The following is a 20,995-nucleotide window of genomic DNA, read 5'->3' on the forward strand; positions in this document are numbered from 1 at the left end:
TGATGATCTTTCAAGAGAGATTCTTTTCTGTGATGTAGACACAGTTACCTCATTTGGCAAATAACATTTCTTTAAGTCATGTGGGACAGGCCATGCTTCTGAAGTTGTTGCAGGCAACTGAACCTTCATCTTCCTTCCACACAGCTGGGTTCTTTATGTAAATGGCAAAGAGAGGATCACAGACTGTCCTTCAGTGAACGATGGTAACTGGCATCACATTGCAGTCACATGGACATGCACAGATGGGGCATGGAAAGTGTACATCGATGGAAAACTGTCTGATGGAGGCAGCGGGCTCTCTGTTGGCTCAAAAATCCCTGGTATGCTTTATTTATATTACACCAGATCTGTTGCCTTCGTTCTATTTTTTCTGCAGGATTTTCTGTGCCTGCAAGGAAATGTTTATTTTGGTGGTTTTAGTATGTTTTCACATTTTCAACATATATGTAGTGCTCACGTTTGCTATTCCTGTTCATGAGGACAGTTACCTCACTCAGCCTCGCTGAAGACAAAGTGTACATTTCTAGGGTGAACTAGCAGGTAACTTGTTTTGGGGGTGACAGAGTTTAGTCCACAAAGGAGCCTGTGCTGAGCTGATTTTGGAATGGTTTTGTGAGAGTAGGTTTCTCACACAACAAACTTAAATTTAACTGTCATTTCCCTTACAAATGGGTGCTCAGAGTTGAATGTCTTAGCCTTCTCCTGTTACTTTCAGACATCTTTTTAAAGTTACGTTTGCATTCTTTCCTAACAAGGTGGGTTTTGCTATTTCATTGTTCCCTGTGATCAGCAGTCTTTCCAGCAATATCAGAAGACATGAAAATAAATACCTTCAGCACTGAAGAGCTCTCAAAGGCCTGACATTAGATTGCTGCAAAGAGATTTGGTTTTGATCGTGTTTTCTTACTACCACCATCTGAATTTACATAAAGTTTCAAAAGATCATATTAAAAAATAAAATAAAATAATGAAGCATTTCAGTCTGTGTACCTTATGCTTGCCTCTGTCTTTCCTAATTACGTTGGAGTTATCTCCAGAGGCAGGACCTAAGGAAGTGTGCAGTCTTCATTACTTTTTGCCCTGGTCCACACACCCTGGGACATACAAAATGCGTGTCCCCATCATCTGTGCTACTGGTCGAAGAGAGGAAATTTAACTTGTATGGCATGTGAGAACACTGACTGTCTAATCACCAATGTGTTTCTGAGGGTTTGGAATCAAATTTGTTCTGTCTGACTTTCTAAGCTTTTGTTTAAATCAGGAAGTGCATTGTAAAATAGGCCCCACGTGCTCAAAACTGCGTTTTGCACTGCTCTGTAATAGACTTCAAATGCTGAGCTAGAAGTGGTCTCTTAGAGCCAATACCATTCCTGAAGCAGCCATGTAAAGTTTCTGCTCTCATCAGCATGAGTTTAGTATTAATGCCTATTTGAGAGTCACTTCCAAATTGTTATGCTCACTTACCTCAGTCTAGCATAAGGCTTCCCAGAGGTTTTCTGAGAGAATTTATTGAAGGTGGCTGGGCTCCTGCACTACAAAAATCTTAGTAACATAGGGTAGCAAAAGTTTTGTTTTGCTTAGTTTTTAATCTTCCTGGGGGATCCCTGCTGTAAGGCTTTGTTTCCTATCCCTGTTCTAATTCTCTCTGAGTTTAGGTGGTGGTGCACTTGTACTGGGTCAAGAGCAAGATCAGAAGGGAGAAGGTTTCAACCCAGCTGAATCTTTTGTGGGCTCCATCAGCCAGCTCAACATCTGGGACCATGTCCTGTCTCCACAGCAGGTAAGTGCAGGACTATGAGCATAGGATGAACATTTGTAAAGGCATTCCAGGTTACCATATTGGTTAGACCTCTGTTCCCACAGAAGTCAGTGGAGACCAAATGAAGCTTTGGCTTAGGGTAATAAGCTTAGCGTAGTAAGTAGAGTAGCTTTACTGAAAACTAGGTGTGCTAGAATCAACACTGAGTCACCTTCTATTTTGACTGAGCCTTCCTGTTCTATGTAGCTTTGAAAGAGAAATGAAGACATACACAAAAGCTAGCAGTTCCATTAGAAGAGAGAGAAAACCCAGTGAAATGAGCTAAGGTTCCCTTGTCCTGCTGTGTGAAGGCACTAGTAAAACTTCAAAGGGGAGGCATCAGAATTCTGTCAGTGCATTAGACACTATGAAAAATCTGAGCTGTGTAGTCCCAGGAAGAGTCAGAATGGCCAGCATGACTAATAGGCTACTTTTATTCAGGTACCAAAAATAAAGGTTTGACACTTAAACTTTCACAGAGTTAAAAAATCAAAAGATGTCTGCAAGTACAGTGATCCCTCCACTTCTCTGGGAGACAAGCTTCAGTGCTCAGTTATCAGAGTGAATTTTTTCCCTTTTTATCTAGTTGGGACGTCCCACTTCCTTTTATGACTACTGTTTCTGTCTCTCACCATGCACTGCTGTGAACAGCCTGACTATATACTTGATTACCTCCCCATAGGTACCGGGGGCTGCTGTTAGGTGTCCCCAAAGCTGTCTGTGCTCCAGGCTGAACCAGCCTTAGTCCAACAGCCTCTCCTCACAGGGCAAATGCTCCAGCACATCACCTTTTTGATGCCTCTCCCCGAACTTGCTCCAGCTTGTCAATGCGTTTCTTGTACTGAGGAGCCCAAAATGGAATGCAATACTCCAGATGTCATCTAATAAGCACTGAGAAGAGAGAATAATCCCTTCCTCGGTTTTCTGGTTGTGACCCTATTCGCACAGCCAAGGATGCTGTTGGTCCTCATTATTGCCAGGGTGCACAGCTGGTGGATACTCAGCTCACTGCCTGCCAGAGTCCCTAGGTCCTTTACAGCAGAGCTGCTTCCTCTCCCAGCTTTCCCCAGCCTCCATCGTTCAAAGGTTTTTCCTTTCCATTTGTTCCTGTGGAATTTCTTCAAGTCTGTGTTGGCCCATTCCTCCAGTCTGTCAAGGTCCCTATGGATGCAGCTCTGTCCTTGAGCATACTGACTGGGCCTCCCAGTTTGATATCACCTGCAAACCCAATGACAGTGTGCTCTATCACCATTTCCTGGTCATAAGTATTTCAGTCCTGAAGGTTGGAAATGATAAATCTGTTGGTATCACTTGAACAGCAGCGTTTCTTGGGGGAAGGGTCTTTGGGTTAAAAGGTTTTGCTCTACTCCTGGTGGTTTTTTAAGTTTTTACCACAATTTGGTGGTTTATCACTGTTTGTTATTTATGATCCAAATAAGAAATAATAAAATGAACAGAAAATAGAAGTAAAGCAGAATCTGTGCTTCCAGCATCCAAATGTCTCCTCTGCTTCTTTCTCCTTTTCTTTGCTACTTTGGCGTTTTGCTAGGTTCACAGCTTCCCAGAAATCTGCTAGTGTTCTTGGCTTTTGGGGTCACCGGTTGTTGAATTGCTAAGTCAAATCTTCAGGTTTTTGTTCACTAGCAGTTTTGAAGCTGATAAGTATACGTGTGATTTTACAGGACACACTGATGAAGAGGTTAAGTGCGATTTTCTGAGTCATTCTCAGTAGTCACCTGTCTTTAATGACAGGCTTGATTAAATTCCCATTTGCTTCGAATGAAATACAGTTAGGACGAGGAAGAAAATCCTGCCCTTCATTTATGGTATCCATATTACTCATCTGAAAAGACAGTTGTGAGACCAGACAGGGAGCTGAGCCAAGTAAGCTTCCTATAAAATTTTCACCTCATTCATTTCAGACCTTGGGATAGTAAATCACTATCGTTATCTGTTGTTACCAGTTTTGTTGTGGCTAGCTGGAACTACTCAGTAAGTCTTGCCTTTCTATTCTCAGCCACAAAGGAAAGCAGGGTGACAGAATGTGTTGCCCAGTGAATAACATAGAGGTGAAATCCACTCCTTAAGATTCTTCTTTGTGTACTTTAGCTGCTTATCCACTTCCACATTAATTTTGTATAGGTAAACCAGCAGTCTGGTTGTTATGTTGCTGAGTAGACAGCAGTAGAAATATGAGTTGTCTATATGGGACTGTGAAGTCCTTTCTGGCCCTCCATTCTCCATCATATGGCTTGGAGGGGCTGATTCCCAAACTTGCCTTTCCCACACTGGAAATTTTTCCTTACAGATTTCTTGCAGTTTGTTTGCAGCCCTTGGCCTAAGCAGTTCCATCAGCATGTCCTATTGAAGTGAGATCTTTGAAATGACATCAGAATAAACAGAGCAGGTTGCTCTTCTTCAGCTGACTCCTGAATAGAGTCTGATCTGCCTCCCTGGAGTTCAGTGTAGGGGGAATGCGAGAATAAACTAGTCTGAGTTTTGTGGTGTACCTTCCTCGCTCACAAAGACAGACAGTATAGCACATTGTTCTGGGTAGTCGATTTCATCCACCGGAGACTTGACAGAAGCCAGTCACCCTCCTGAGAAAGGCAGTTTCCCAACTGTTCGGGCATGAACTAGGCACACCTGTGCTTTCTACCCAGCTAGCTGTGCCCTGAAGCCATGCTGCATGTGTTGTATGGGTATGCTGGCTGTGCTGAGATGTACACAGCCCACTGGGGTGCTCATCTTTGCTGTTCTTAATGCATTTTTTCATGCTGCTGAAGGGAACATTCCTTTCTCCCTGCCAGGGAATTACTGGAATGACCCTCCAGCACAGAGAACCCAAAGAATAGGAAGTAGTCTCAGTAGCCTAATTACTGATATGTTCTCTTAATTACATAACCATCTTTTCTCCATAGACCACTTCTCTCTCTGGTATCTTAATTGAAGAGGAAATCCTTAATTATCCCTTTACTGCGCATTTATTCTCCTCAAGGCACATATGTTTTTTTCAGCAGTTGAATGGCTGAGATATGATGGTGTCTGCCCTGATAGGGAGAAACATAATGGGGTGTACTGTGGCAATATACACCTTAGTCCCAGTCACTTTCTGGGACTATGTTTCCTTTCTGTTCCTGAAGTTATAGTGAACAGAGGCAATGCAGAGTGAATCCAAAGCCCTGGTCTTCCATTTGCAGTTTTAAAACACTTCCATGTAGCAGAAATTTCCCTGAGCACCCAGTGGGACTAGATGGCCTTCTTTTTTACATATGTTGGAGTCGGGACATCTGAGCTTCTTCCAAGGGATCACTGTGGAATATTCATGTGACATCCCATCATTAAGAGTCTGTCTGCATATTCTCACTATTGCACGTAATTTCCACTGGTGTCTGAATAGCTTAAAAGTGCTGTGCCATCTGGAGTTGTGGTCCCCAAGTTCCATCTGTTGGTGGCCAGATAGAAATATAGTAATGCTACTATGTTTAATAGAGTCTCAGAGTCACAGTGAAGAAGTAAAAGTATTTTTACCTTATTGAAATAATATTATTTTACATTAAAATGTAATATTAAAACAGCTTAAGGATTCTGATTGGCATTTCAGTTTCTTGTAGTAAGAATGCAAAAGAAACACCTAGTGTGCCATTAAAGGAATTATGTTTTAAATGGAAAACTTCTCCATCAAAGATTTTTGACCAGATCTGCTCTCAAGATATTAATCTGCTTTTGATTTAACAGTGTGTTCCTTTCTTTCTCCTATCCTTAATTTGCCTGTATAATTCCCGTGTCAATAGGTGATTAGTTGTAGCCCTGTCCTGCTTTGGTTGAAGTCAGTTCCAATACTGCTATTATTATTGGTGTGGGTAGGCCTTGCCTGCAGTGTTTTGAAGAGCATAGTGCATTAAATTCACAAAGCTCGTGTCCTAGAAAAAACAAATTGCTTTATTAAACTGCTCCTTTTTGTGTTACTGTTCCTTATACATGGTGCAGTGCTAGCAGAGTTTGCAGAATGCAGATCTTCAACATTAGGTTCCTTTTGTCTCCTATTTGACATTTTTCTGGAAATACATCAGGTTTTCTCTTTGGGTTGCATACTCATACCTGCCTTTTTCTGTGACATAAATACATTTTTCTTTCATGCTAACAAATGCAATTGTATTTCAAGAACTATGTTTTATACTTTGCTTGTATGACAAGTATTCCTTCAGATACTGGTTCAGTACATGCTCGTCCACAGCTAGGTAACTGGCTTTATGAGTACATAATAACAAGTATTTCAGTCAGAAGCCTCTTGTTCTAGAAAGGATGAACATTGCTTAGTCAATGATTTGTTCTAGTGTTGCATGCGGACATGGAAGGAATTTTTTTTTACATTCTTTTCCTACGTGGTCCTTAAACAGCACCTAATCAACTGTTTTAAATCCATAGGTAAAATCTCTGGCTACATCCTGTCCAGAAGAACTCCAAAAAGGAAATGTACTAGCCTGGCCAGATTTCCTGCCAGGAGTTGTTGGAAGAGTGAAGATAGATTACAAGAGTATATTTTGTGCTGGTTAGAACTTTATTTCCTAGAACCCTTTTCTTCTGAAGAATATTGTAAGACTCATTTATGAGGTCAAATATGCTAGCTTGCAGCCTTTGCCCTACTAACCTTGGATAAATTATTTTGATAATTTGACAGTTAGAACGCTCAGTCTTTCATTCCTCAAATTCCAGGGGTTTGTAACAAAAGTTCATTGGAATCTCTGTCAGAGATTTATTGCTTCCTGAATTGAGATGGGGAAAGAGTGAAGATGGTGTTGGCTCAGAAAGTTTTTCTTGTCTTTTATTCTAAAAATAATTGGATGGTATTAAAATACCTACGGCCTCCTCACTTCTTTTCCTACAGATTCCTTTTCTGATGTTATATGTTGATGATTTTACAACTACCTGAAAGGAGGTTGCAGAGAGCTGGGGATGAGTCTCTTTAACCAAGTAACAAGTGATAGGACAAGAGGGAATGGCCTCAAGTTGCGCCAGGGAAGGTTTAGACTAGATGTCAGGAAGTATTTCTTTACAGAACGGGTTATTAGGCAGTGGAATGGATTGCCCAGGGAGGTGGTGGAGTCCCCATCCCTGGAGGTGTTTAAGAGTAGGGTCGATATAGCGCTGAGAGATGTGGTGTAGATGGGAACTGGCAATGCTAGGTTAATGGTTGGACTAGATGATCTTCAAGGTCCTTTCCAACCTAGTTGATTCTGTGATTCTGTGATTCCCAAAACCCTTTGAACCCAAGCAAGGATGTAGCATACTTAACACTTCCCAAAGCTTTCTCCTGGATAAACTTACACAGGGTCAATCAATCAGATAACAAATTTATTTGTTTCAGCACATAGCTGTATCTCTTACTGTATGCATATATTTTGTCCACAGACTGTCCATCTTTGCAAGGATCCATACCACATCTGCGGGCCTCTTCTGCTGATTTAAAGCCAGGGTCAAAAGTGAGCCTTTCCTGTGACCCAGGCTTCCAGATAGTGGGAAACTCTGTTCAGCACTGCCTTAACCTGGGACAGTGGACACGGCCGTTTCCCCGCTGTGAAAGTGAGTTATCTCAGTGGGCTGGCAGGATTAGGAAACCCTGGCTTTTATCTGGACCCTATCACTATTTATGGCCTGTTTATCCCTGCTGCTATGATGCGCCTGAATCCATCCATATTACAACATATCCATATATGCTTAAAACTAAACTCATGTTTTACTGAGCAGGGACTACATCATGATCAGATTCTGCCACCTTTTTCAGTCAGTTTCTAATGCCCATGGCAGAAATTAATCTATCTGGACCAGCAATCTGATACTCCAGACTTTCCTCCCCAGTGGCACCAGGAGCGTGGAAGATGCACAAGAAATGCTGGAATATCTCTGTGATTTTTAAGTGTCACTAAGAGTGTCTGGCTTGAAGTAAAAGCCTTGGCATTAGTGTTACAGAGTAATTTCTTTAGAGGCAGCGGATATTTCTGTCAGGACTTAGAAGTGCTCCAAGACTTACATGATTTCTTCTAATAAACTGGACTGTATGCATTCAGGTTCTTTGATTCCTCTTTTCCTGTTCCTGCCTTTTCCCTTCCTTTGGTTCCCCTCTGCTGTGGCTGCACATGTGACTGCAGTTGCATTTGTTGGAGATGACTATATTTTTCATTTCAGCAGAATAGTAAATTATCTCCAGAAGTAGGTATTGCATGATCCCAAAATTGATCAGTAGTTTAGGGAAATTAATCAAATTTTTTTAAAAGATAGTTTGGTCTAGATTTGATGCAATTTTCATGTCTTCCTGTTTATTTAGTTTTTCATGGCATAAATCCAGGATCTGTCTCCTCTTCTGCCTAAAGGATAGCATGTATATAAGGATTTACCCAAAAGCAAGTCCTGCTGGGCAGAGCAGTTCACTGGTAGAGACAGCTTTGCTCTTTCTTGGTGTTATCAGTGACAAGCCACCAGAATCCCCTTAGTGTTGTCATCTGATTTCTCTGTATTGGGCCAGGCAGTTTTACCTGCTGAACACAGAGCTCAGATGGAACAGGGTTGACCTGCCACAAACATGCTGAGTGAATGAGGGCCAGACTCACCCACTGGCCTTTCTTGGGCTGTTCACAAGTAACTGATGAATGAGAGCAAGTTGAAGATAGCTATTTCCTACATAAGGAACCTCAGGGTTTATAGCAGTAGGTATGGTACAGAAAAGGTTCTTCTGAACTGAATCAGGCTCATTGTAATCACTGCCTTCACCCACCAGCATCCTTTTCCTGCTACCAAAGACCCTCAAAAACCACAGGTCCCCATCCTCTGACAGCCTGTTTTTGTTACAGGCTCTTCAGTTCTATCCCTCTACAGCAAGCACTTGGCTTTCATTACCACAGACTCTATAAACACTTCACAATGTCTTATTGTGTGATCCTTGCACACAGCTGGGGAGCAAGGGGTTGCTACAATCCATGTAGTTACAAAGATGAGCTGTGTAGCTGTTGGAATAAGTTCATGTCATCTTGATTGAAATGAAGATGCACGGAAACAGCTCTGCTAGAATAAATAGCCTCCAGCAGGCAGGTACAGTGATGCCTTCTGCTGGCACAGCTAGGATCAGAAGGGCTTATTTACTATAGTTAAAGTGATGCCCAAGGTCGTGTGTGAGGTCAGTTCCAATCTCCATCATTCATGCACTCACTGGTCTCAGACCAGTACTGTAACCATTTTAGCAGTAATCTGTTAGCTAGTTTTGCAGTGTTCAAACCCAGTAACATTGTTTTTCAGTGAAGGAAAGTAACAGGAACCTCCATGGAGGCAAACTTACTTTTCCTTTTTCCTTAAAACTCACCAAGCATCATTGATTATCAGGGGAAGTGTCCTGTGACTGAAGGGCATCTGCTCAGATCTTAGTCACAGATGTCTTCTCTAGAGCTAGCAGAATAGCCGGAGCTGGAGACTCCTGTTCAGTCTCTGATTGACAAGTGCCCCCAAAACAAGACCCTCACTGGACCTGGAATCAATTAGCTACCTCAGAAAAGGTCAGGCCCCTCTTGCAGATGGGATTCCACAGTTGCAGAGAAAAAATCTCTGGTGGTCACTCTCATGTGGAATTATTCTGAAGTTGATCTGTGTCTGCTTTGCTAATGTCTGTGCACTCTTTTCACTCATGTTGCAGGAATCAGCTGTGGATTGCCTCCACCTTTAGAAAATGGGTTTTATTCAGCTGAGGACTTTTTTGCTGGCAGTACCGTTACCTATCACTGCAACAATGGCTACTACTTGTTGGGCGATTCCAGGATGTTGTGTCTGGACAATGGGAGCTGGAACAGCATATCACCATCTTGCCTTGGTGAGATGTGCTATACGTGTGTCAGCGTGGGCTGCCAATCTTGCACTTCTCCTGTGTCTTTGGGTTTGGGTGGGATTTCATTCTGAAATTGTGAAGGCTGACCAGAGTCTCAGAAATCACACTCCAAAATACTCACATTTCTGAAATACCATGCTCAGCATTATATGAAACCAAAACTATATTCTGGCACCTTTCTCTGTCAGTCCTCTCGTGTGCCCCACCCCGTATACATAATAAGCCTGCATTGCACTCCCAGCATCTCTCCTTCCAGGTTCATTTAGTCCTGGAGTCCTTGCACTCTGCTTCTAACCTGCATATTTCCCTGTGCTTCAGCACGCTGTCAGTGTCCCATACTCTCTGACCAGGTTCTTTTAGATGTTCCACATCTGGAGGTTGTGATGTTTAATATCAAATGTACTTACTTGAAGATAGTTGATGCTCACAGGATTTCTGATCTAGCAGAGTGATACAAAATATACTGCATAGCACAGTACAAATAAATACAAGTTACACTTGGCAAAATAATAGCAAGTTCAATCACAATACCAATGTTTTTCCCATTACCAGTCTCTACAATATGCTCACCATCATGACTGTGGGCCTCCCCAGTAGCTGGGAATGAATACGTGGGTTGAAGCCAGGACAAGTCCATTGCTAGTTGTCTGGGTTTTATACTCTGTGTTGGCCTGAGGCATGTATTCAGTTCCACCCCATGCTGGTTTGGCTAACAAACTGGGGAGAAGCATTTACACCACCAGTTGATCCACTCAACTGTTGATAGCTGTTTACCTAAACCAGAGGCCACCTTCCTGTCCCCTTGTGTTGATTCAGCTTCTTTGTAGCAACAGTGATCAGCCACACCCTGCATTATTCCCTGAGAGTCATGGGCAAATCACCTTTGCCCATTTCCTCTGAGCCTTCTTCCATTGTGGGGGTTCACTGGTCTGTCACACACGCCTGTCAGCAAGGAGCTGCAGCATTAAGAGTGCACTTAGGGCCACAGGTTCACATAGTTGCCACACCATAACTACTTCCTGGTCAGCTGGGTCTGATGTACCAGATGCAGCTGCAGGAGTTGAAAGGTGAGACAGACCAGCATTGTACTGTGTACAGAGGACTGGGTGTGACTGTTCTTGTAGGGCCATGTCTCCAGCAGATCGGTGCTGCAATCCAGTACTAGTAGCACTTGGATTGCTGCTGTCTTAGTCAAGTCATGCCTAACATGAGAGTTGTAGGATAACAACCTGCCAAGATCTGTATTTGATTAGACTCTTTATGTAGGTATGGCACATAAGTTTTTCAGTCAAGACAAGCAAAAGAAAAGCCAGCAGTCTTTTACTCTTGCCAAAATTCACTTTGGAGTAGGATCCATCTGGTTTCATAGCATCCTGTCTACCAGGACTCCTTCACAACCTCCAGACCATCCAGTCCATTGTTCCTCTCTTTGCCTTTTTCCTTTGCACTTTATACGAAGGCCTAAATGATGAGCAGGCTCAGAGCAGAAGCTGCAAGGCTGTCCAAATAGTTCAATGTCTGCAGTAGGAAGTGTGATGGTGTGAAGGCACTTTCCAGCTTGCCTTGTCTCTCATAAAGCGGAGTAGACTAATGGGAAAATGAAAATAAGAGTGTCTTTGGCACCCTGACCCACCCTTTACCTTTCTGATTCATGCTCCAGGCAGGTGCTAACAAAGCCTGGTACACCTGGGCCCTGGGGGGCTTTCATTCTTTTTGCTCTGTTATGGTTAGTGTCCTTCCACTCTTCCTTGCTTTATAAGACATTACAGGAGGAGCAGTCATTCCAGTTCTGCCGTGGTAGCACTTTGCATTCTCCTGATGCTTGTGTAATTGGCAACTGTTTTGATTTTAATGTGCATGTCAGAAAGAAACTTCTTTTTTTTTTTTTTCAGAACATTGTTGGGTTCTTTTCATGCTGGCCAGACTTATGCAGCAATGAAGAAAAAACACACCAATTCAGTAAATTTTGTTGCTTTTTTAACCAAGTTGGTTTTTTGCCTTGGAAATGAGCAAAGAACTGCAGCTATATGTCTGCATGGTATACCTAGTTCAACAGCTGTCCTGTAGCAGGGCTTTTAAATGAAAAATTGTTCTCTTTCTCTCTAACAGTCTGGTTTATGTAAAGAATAATCCCTGATGCCAGCGTTTTTCAATTAGATACTTTGACCCTTTGCAATTTATGACTCATTGTTTACATACCAAGAACGCTTCTGTACAGTCAGGATTTGAAAGCTGATATGGAGTAAGGGATTTTTTTTTACTGTATGATACCAAGCCACATGGAGCATAAATCTTCAATTGGCATTTCTAGACACTACTATTGTATAAACAGTTAATTATAATAACTAATATATTTTTAACTCATTTTAACTTTTCTGGCAACTGCAGGCACTTCTCATTGCTAGACCAATATAATTCTCTTCAGCAAAGATGGGGCTCTAATTATATTTTATGTTCAGAGTGTTTCCCCTCTTGGCTAAGTTTTCCCATCTTCTGGTGGAAAGTGAGATATAGAGGATTTCGCAACCAAGTGTTTAATGCAGAAGTCCTCCCTCATAGGTTCTGTCCATACTATTAGTAACAGCACATGTTACTAATGTGTTGTTCTTTTACTACTGTAAATCAGTACATCTGTACTGATTCTGTTCTTTTACTGCTTGGAAACTAGATAATTCTTGTGGAAATATTGATTGAAGGTTAGTAGGATTTGTCTCTGATTTTCTCACATTTCACAATGCTGTATAGTAAGTTACATAGAAAGCATAAATATTAATTTAAATACTACATATTTTTACTAGTGCATCAAAAATGTAATTGAAGTAAGAGTGATTTTCAGTTATACTAATTAAAGCAATTCCTCTTGACAGTTAGTGAGACAGAAATTTAAAGCAGATGCTTGTTACAAATAACACCCTAGAGACATCTTTTTTGTGTTTCTTTTTTGTAGATGTTGATGAATGCGCTGTTGGATCAGACTGTGATGAACATGCATCTTGTCTCAACACAAACGGATCCTATGTTTGCACTTGCATCCCTCCTTACACAGGAGATGGTAAAAAATGCACAGGTATGGGAAAGAAAAATATCAGGCTAGCCTCTCCAAAGTTCTGTATAGGCCAGTATACTGCCTCCCACTGTGGAAAACAGTCGACAGTAATTGATGTACAGGGAGGGACAGGGCAGGCATGCTCTCATCTCCAGGTCACTTTGGCCTGAATGAGGCTGTGATGAAGTGTCTTGAGAACTCACCTCTCCCTGTGGAGACAGCTGTCCTTGGGATTCTGCTCCAAGACTTACACACATGCAGAATCCTCTTGAACATGGAACACATGTGCTGAAGACATGGAAAGGCCGCATGCTGCAATGTGTCACTTCTTAGAGCAGAGCTGTGCAATGAAGAAATATTTGAATACAGACATCTGCCTGCATACAAGCATTGAGCTGCCTGTGGAAACGTTAAGCAGGGTAACTTTGCATGAAGATGACAAGACAGTGGCATAGGTTGGGATAAAAGGTAGCTGAGCTGATTTCATGTCCAAGGCTTGACATGCTGGAATGGGCTTTCCCTCACAGAGGGGAAAAATGATTGCGAGATGTGTTCGCTTCTGACACGAATGCAAACTCAGTTACAGAGGGCTCTTCCATATCAAGATTAGCTTGCTTGCAGGAGTCTTCAGTGCCTGTGACTTACATACAGAACAGAGAAAAGCTGGTAAGGCTGTAAACTACTTATGAGCGTTTTCCACGTGCTTTGCCTTCCTACTTTCAGAAAATTCCCAAGACTATCTCCTGCAACTTGTTTATAAAACCTGGTACTTAGTTATGGTACTGTTAATTTTTCTCTTCCTCCTCAGAACCAGTGAAGTGCCGTAATCCAGGAAGTCCAGAGCATGGTCATTTATATGGGGACACTTACAGTGTTGGCAGTGAAGTGACATTTTCCTGTGAAGAAGGGTTTCAGCTGACAGGAGTGACTAAACTTACATGCATGGAGTCTGGAGAGTGGAGCTTCCCAATACCATATTGTGAAGGTGTGGTTCCTAGGGAGAATGCTTATTGTAATGTGTGTTGTTAGAGAGGTGGAAGGGGGAAGTAGTAATGTAGAGCCTTTAGAGACCACAGCAGCTATTGAAACCCTGTCTTAGCAGACGTGGGTCTCAGTGTTGAATCTTCTGTTGTCTTAAGAGATGAAAGCACCAACTGAAGCTTTTCCGACAGTTGTCATATTCATAGTGGTGCTCTTTTATGCAGATTCTCCGAAGTGTCAAAGGTTCAGACTCATCTCATTTTAATGCAAGTATTAAAAGTGTCTCCTCCACCCAGCCTCCCGTTTTCAAGGAACTTGTGGGAACTTAGTATCTTAAAGATCATTAACTGTGTTTCAGTGGATAAAAAGCAACCAGAGAGGACAGCCTGGTGCACGTACATATATATGGTGTAATTGCAGGAATTGTTTCTTTAGAAAACCAGAACTAATGAGGTGAAGCAACAGGGTGAGGTGAAGCAACAGGGTAAGGTGAAGCAACAGGGTAAGGTGAAGGGGTGACAAAGACAATGTCAAAAACCCACTTATTTTGTCCATAGGGAGGGTCGGATATGGAGTCCTCTTGACAGTCAAGCATGTTGTTCATAGAATAGTTCCAACTACCTATTTCCAGTTAATCCAATTTCTCAGTAAGGTGAAGTCAGATAGAGCCCTAAATGTCAGTTATACCTTAGTCAAGAACCCACTGTTACCTAGAGCTTTACACCTCTTCAAACCTATTTAGAGAAAACAAAGCAAATCCTGATTTTCACTTCTTTTTTATTTGTGTTGTATCAACCTCTCTTGTGATCCTGTCTTTTTAAAGCTATATCCTGTGGTGGTCCAGTTATTCCAGAGAACAGTGCCATTTTGGGCTCAAATTTTACATACCACAATAAGGTGGTGTACAGGTAGGAATTCAGTATGTTTGAAGTGCTATGTTAATTGACTGAGAAGCTGGCAAAAAATGAGAGTATGGCTGAATTGAGAGAGTGATTGAAATAAAGGAGAGGAGCAAGATGAGATTAAAGTAGTGGAAAGACATTTGGTTATAGCTGTGGCTATGCACTAGCAGAACTGAATGTTTACTCCAGTACTACCTCTCTTTGCCCTGCTGAGAAAGATGGTGTGTGCAGGTGTGGATGAAGAGAGAAGAAGGATGACTGATACGTTGTGCATAAAAGGCTCTGTGTTTGATGGCACTTCTTTTCTTCTAACTCAGATGCAATGATGGATACAATTTGGTGGGTGAAAAGGAAATTCTGTGCCTTGCTAGTGGCATTTGGAATCATCCTCCTCCTTCCTGTGAAATGGTGACTTGTCCTAGCCCACAGGATATCAGCAATGGAAAATACACACTCACTGGCACAACCTACCTTTCCTCTGTATCATACATCTGTGACAATGGATACAGGTAAGTGCAGGAATGTTCCTGAGCCAAATGCAGGCAGCATGCTTGCTAGAAGGTCTAACTTCTGTCTGAAAGAGACAAAGCTGGGGTCATTGCTCTGAGAGATAAAATACTGAAATAGAATTTAAAAAGGCTTCTTTATATCTTGAAGGTTCTTTCTGTATTTCATCCTAAACTGGAGCAGTTGAAGGAGGTCATTCAAGATTTGCTATATATATCTATGCAATGCTTTCATTTTACCATCAAGGTCAAAGACATATTTTGAATGTTCAGAAAAATAGTTGTCTTTATTTTTGAAAGTTCTTACTTGTCTTTAAAGATTTATCACACCCCTACAGCTTTAGCACATAGCCAATATTATTTTTGTTATTGTTTTACAATGGCTTTGGTGAAAGAACCTTGTAAAAGTTAGTAATTTACTCCTTGAACTCTTTGTAGTAGTTATTTATTCCAGGTTTTATTCTGGTTTATGTTTGTAAGCAATTATACTGGAAACATTTTTTTAATATAATGCTATATCCAGTAATGCTATATCCAAGGATGTGGCTTTAAGTGCAGGTTTCTGCCTCTCCTGATATCTGCTTGTACCTCTACCAGATTTACTCTGACATAAGCGGTCTTAATGGACCTGTTTAGGTCTGCATTTTTTCTGTATTTTCCTGCTGCAAACATTCCTTGTCCAGGTGCGGGCAGGTAGGTGAGGTGTGCTTGTCTGGTGAATGTTTTAATCGTGTTAATACAAATGGATACCTCAGCTGCAGTCCAGTGTAGAGTTAAGTCATAAATCCAGAGTGTGGGCTTATCTATACCCCACTAAACCAGGCAGTGTTTTTACCAGTGTCAGTGAGGTTTTTCACCACAGACTTAGGACGTATAGCCAACAAATACCACATCAGTTGCGACTCTTTCCCTTTAACTGTCTAGCATAACTTGGTGAGAGAAACCCTCTCTCCTGTGGTCACCACTCAGGGGAAGCCCTCACAAACAGTGCCCCTCTTATGCATTATTTCTGGACCTAGGTGTGGACCCAGTCTCTTCCTTCAAGCACCTCTTACGTGCTTTTTCTCTTAAACGTATTTCCACAGGTAGGAAGAGCCCACTGCCCAGACAAGGGCCTGTGGCCTATCTGTAAGGGCTTTACAGGTCAATGTTGTTCTCTTCCATTAACCCCTGAGCTCATTTCAGTCAACAGAATGTGGGAGTCTAATACTTCCTGAGACTAAATTGTAAGGAATCAGACACACATGTGTAGGGCTCTCAGGTGACATGGAACCTACTGGGAATCCATAGCCAGCTGACACAGCAGCTGGAGGCCAGGGGATTTATCCACTGCATCTCAGGGTGGTGTTGAATACCTCTGTTTAGACAACTGAGTCACACTTTTTGTACCAATGCATTGCTGGAAACCAAAAAACACCATCAACTTCAAATGTATGTGGCCATTCACATAAGCAAAATCCTTTACCTTCTGAAGGAACTGAATGCCTTTCTGTAAACAAACCTGAACCGGAGCATTTCCTTCAGTTTTCTGAGTGAAGTTTAAGTCGTTGAGTGAATCAGGTCTCAGACTGAGGCCTGGTTGCAAGTCTCTGGATTGGTGTGATGTTGATGGTGTATCAGTAAATCTTTAAGCTTAAATAAATATTTAAGCACCCCATAACTTTCTTTTGTGGCTCAAAGATGGGCAAAGCTACAGCAGAAGTTATGTGTGTGTCTGCACAGCGCATTGAGGCCCCACCTGAATTTCACCAGCTCTCTCTTCAAAATCACCTGAAGACCAGCTTTTTTGGCAGCATCAGCAGTGCTTTTTCATGAACAGAGGGTGAGACTGTGGCCTCCACTGAAGTCAGTGAGAGACTCCTCTTGGTTTCACTGGGGCCAGGAAGTCAGTGAGAAGCAAAACACCTCTTTCCCTCTCTGTTCCTCACCTGGACTGAAATGGCAGCCTTAATAATGATCTTTGTGTCTTAGTCTTCAGGGACCTTCTATACTTGTCTGTGCATCTTCAGGGAACTGGAACAGCACACCTCCAGCTTGCAACATTGTCTCCTGTGGATCCCCTCCTGCCATCAAAGACGCCGTCATCAATGGAAATAACTTTACTTTTGGAAACACTGTCTCTTACACGTGTAAGGAAGGGTATGTAGATTAGCGCTACTGGACTAATAGTCAGGATCAGTAAATCTGATGCACTGCTTCACAAGTCCTTTAAAACTGCACACTAATTCATTTTTACTGCTTCCGTCTTAACTCTCTGGAAATTAAATGTGATAGAAGTTTTTTGTCAGCTGTCAAGTTAGTATGGGACACATAGGCATTTCTTAAAGTAGTTTCACAGCAGCTGAATACACTCTGGAAAAGAAGAATGGAGAAGGGTCATGGGGAATGATAGACCAGTTCAAGCCCTGCCCCTTGGAGTTACTACAGAATAGTACTTCTGTGGTAAACTCAAGGCCCTGATAATAAAGAATTCCCTATGTCTTTTCAGGCTATAAGAAACGGGTTTGGTGTGTTTTGAGAACTGTCTGTTTTGGTGCTCTAAATTCTGCTTCCTTAAAACTCTGACTCCTTGTTTATTGAGGTGCATTGTTTTAATTTGATTTCTGTCTATTTGGTGTAGTAACCTTTTCAGACTGTATTTCACCAAAGATGAGGCTCCGTTTTGATGATGTCAAGCATGAGTGTAATGCTGGACTCTGATCCTGCAAGCACCTTTGCACATGCTTATCTTTACAGCCTGTGAGCAGTCCCATTGAATTTCTTGCAACTGTTCTGTCCAAAAGGCAGAGCATGTATGCAGAGCTTTTGCCAGGTCAGGCCCTAAGTGAGTGGAGGATTTTCTGCTCCTTCTTGATGTAAAAAGGTAGATTGATAAGCCAGCATTTTTCTTATAAACTGGTTTTGCAATATTACTTGAAACATAATTGAAGCAAAGCATCCTTTCTCTCTTTTCTTGACTGTATTATGATTTTAAAAGCTGCTTCTCTTTCTTGTGCAAGCATTTTAAATGGGATAGGATAGGATAGCAGCATTTAAAGAGGGTCTCAGATGTCTGTGACAATGAATAGAGTGGATCATATTAAACATTGGAACGATAGGCTCTTTTTTCTGGAGTCCAGTCATGAGGCTTTGAAAACAAACCCTGCAAACAAGACAAAGCACTTTTACAGATATTGCCATCAAAATCTGAACAACCGGTTTTCAGCCTACAGCTGGAAAGAGTCATTGGGAAGTTTGCAGTAGTTATTGTTTCTTTTGCTTTCTGTGAGATTTCAAAACTGAGGAAGAAGATAGTCACAGGTACTGTGACTATACTGTTGCATGTTTAAGCAGCAGGGTTTTAAGTGGGGTAATGAGCAGCATGGAATAATGCCTGTCACTACATCCCAGAGACAGATTAGAGAAATACAGCTACACTAACAGTAATCATGTGGTAGAATTTCATCATAAAAGATGGGGTTTTTTTAACTCAGCATTAATTTTTTTATTGGCTTTTATAACAATTTTTACAGTGGTTTCTTAATTGCCATTTAATTGCCAATTAATTAAAAATTGCCACGTGCATTATTCGCAAGAGCATTTCTGGGTTTCTCTCTGTTTGCAAGTGTGAAAATAGATCGATGTGACTGATACAGGAACTCAAAAGGTCTTTATGGGCTTTTCATCTCTTTCTTTTCCATTCAGTTTTGCTAAAGGGAAAGAATTTCTTGGTGGGATCGTTTCTTTGAGGCTTGTATGGACTGTCACAGCACAGTACTAGGTCTGTTGTAATAATTTCAACCAAAAGAAATTCAGGAATGGCAATCAGATGGACAGTCAAGAGAGAAGCAATATACACAAGGTGTGCTGGGATATCGCTCATTATGATACCTCACCCATGTACATGTAGGCTTTAAGATTTTCCTTTTGAAGTTGATCATAGCTTTTATAAAGAATCCTATTCTTCCAGGGTGTTAGCAAGCAAGCTTGTGCTGCTGGGGCTTCAGGAAACTGTAGGCAGTGTTTGACAATGCTTGTCTTTTTGACTTCCTATGTGGTTTCCTTATCCACAGTTACACGTTAGTTGGCCCTGCAACCATAGAGTGCTTAGCCAGCGGCGAGTGGAGTGTGAGCCACCAGCAGTGCCTGGCAGTATCCTGTGATGAACCACCCCATGTGGAAAATGCATCACCAGAGAGTGGCCACCGCCTCTTTGGTGATATAGCTTATTACTTCTGCTCAGATGGCTACAGCCTGGCTGATAACTCTCAGCTGCTTTGCAATGCGGAAGGGAAGTGGGTGCCTCCAGAGGGCAGGGAGATGCCCCACTGCATTGCTGATTTCTGTGAAAAGCCATCCACTGTCTCATACAGCATTCTGGAGTCCATTAGCAAAGCCAGGTTCGCAGCTGGCTCCATCGTGAGCTTCAAGTGCATGGAAGGCTTTGTTCTGAACACTTCAGCCAAGATCGAGTGCCTTCGAGGGGGCCAGTGGAATCCTTCTCCTTTGAGCATCCAGTGCATCCCCATTCGCTGCGGAGAGCCTCCCCACATTAGCAATGGCTATGCCAGTGGGGCCAACTACAGCTTTGGAGCAGTGGTGGCTTACAGCTGCAACAAGGGCTTCTACATCAAGGGAGAGAAGAAGCGGACCTGTGAGGCCACTGGCAACTGGAGTGGCAGTTTGCCCACATGCCACCCAGTGTCCTGTGGAGAACCTCCGCAGCTTGAGAATGGCTTTATTAAGGTACAGACTGAGTTTTCTCATCTGCCTGGTACTATAGCAAACTGAGTATGTCTTCACAATTGCCGCTAATGGGGTTTTCTTTCTCCTGTTTCGCTCTCCTGTTAAAATTGAGGAAGTACGTGACTGGATGGAATAAGCAAAGGGAAAAATGGGAGGATTTGCAGGAGAATCACGTCTGAAAAGCATGGACACTTCCATGGGATTTCCTATCTTAAAGTGGGTTTTCAATTAGGAGACTCAAGATGCCATGTGACAATCAGTTGATTTCCTTAATGTCTTAACTCTTCATTTGTTTGGTCGTGGGTGGTTTCCAGTGCCATCTGGAGACATATGAAGTGCTGCTGTCAGTTCACAAACCTTGCTCTTTTCAGTGTTATGAAAAAAACTGATTTGTAATAGATAAATCACCTTGGGATAATTTCTCTCCTTTCAATGCAAGCACACTTCTTTACTGAAGTTAGAACTTCCCTTTCGTTACCAAATTACATTGCAACAATGCCTGAAGTTGTGTCAGCCCAGACTTGTAACAACTACTTAACCTGTGTTGTGCTTTGATGCACAAGGGTAATACTGTGGTAAGGAAGATCAAAAACACTATTGTAAAGATTTAACTTTAAATTTTTAAGGCATTTTTCTTCTGAATATCCCCCATGCTTCCTTAAATCTAGCCACCAGGGAATCTGCATTTGCTAAACATCATTGGGGGGAGGGAAGGTTTGCATCCCAGTTCCTACATGGGCTTCCATCAGTAATAGCAACAATTTCTGTTCAGACTCCCACACAAGTACATCCTCTAATTAATGCATATCACTCTGTGTTGTCTTCCTTAGGTAGGATCTCTCCTCCAGATACTCCTTCCTGTTAGAGCCATTTTTTAATACCTCAGTCAGAGCTCAGCCTGCAACTCAAGACCATGCAGCTGCATATGTGGCGCTTATAAATGTCTCCTACTAGTAGTACATCTGAGGGCTCCAGCCTTGAATATGCCTGTGAGCTAAAGAATCATAACAGCAATAGGCCATTTCATGGCAGCTTCCCCTGACCCATTTCTTTTCTGTCTTGCTGTCTACACATCTTTTGGCCTCATGGGTCAGGAAGGGGGAAAGCAGAGAAAACAGTTTCTACCTTTTACCTTTTAAGCCTTGAATTTTCTGTTTTCTTTTGATA

General features: G+C 42.1%; 1 protein-coding gene across 1 annotated transcript in view; it reads left to right on the top strand.

Moving 5' to 3' along the window:
- SVEP1 (sushi, von Willebrand factor type A, EGF and pentraxin domain containing 1) overlaps positions 1 to 20,995 on the top strand; it is a 132,305-nt gene that overhangs the window by 81,368 nt on the left and 29,942 nt on the right. Inside the window, exons 27-37 of the mRNA XM_074856279.1 lie at positions 145 to 320; positions 1,656 to 1,780; positions 6,227 to 6,350; positions 7,211 to 7,381; positions 9,480 to 9,653; positions 12,616 to 12,735; positions 13,523 to 13,699; positions 14,519 to 14,603; positions 14,915 to 15,106; positions 17,075 to 17,242; positions 19,156 to 19,828. Coding sequence (XP_074712380.1) covers positions 145 to 320; positions 1,656 to 1,780; positions 6,227 to 6,350; positions 7,211 to 7,381; positions 9,480 to 9,653; positions 12,616 to 12,735; positions 13,523 to 13,699; positions 14,519 to 14,603; positions 14,915 to 15,106; positions 17,075 to 17,242; positions 19,156 to 19,828 — 2,185 coding nt within the window. The remainder of the gene's footprint in view (positions 1 to 144; positions 321 to 1,655; positions 1,781 to 6,226; positions 6,351 to 7,210; positions 7,382 to 9,479; positions 9,654 to 12,615; positions 12,736 to 13,522; positions 13,700 to 14,518; positions 14,604 to 14,914; positions 15,107 to 17,074; positions 17,243 to 19,155; positions 19,829 to 20,995) is intronic.

This window comes from Strix uralensis, chromosome Z (assembly GCF_047716275.1).
Source record: "Strix uralensis isolate ZFMK-TIS-50842 chromosome Z, bStrUra1, whole genome shotgun sequence".
NCBI lineage: Eukaryota > Metazoa > Chordata > Aves > Strigiformes > Strigidae > Strix > Strix uralensis.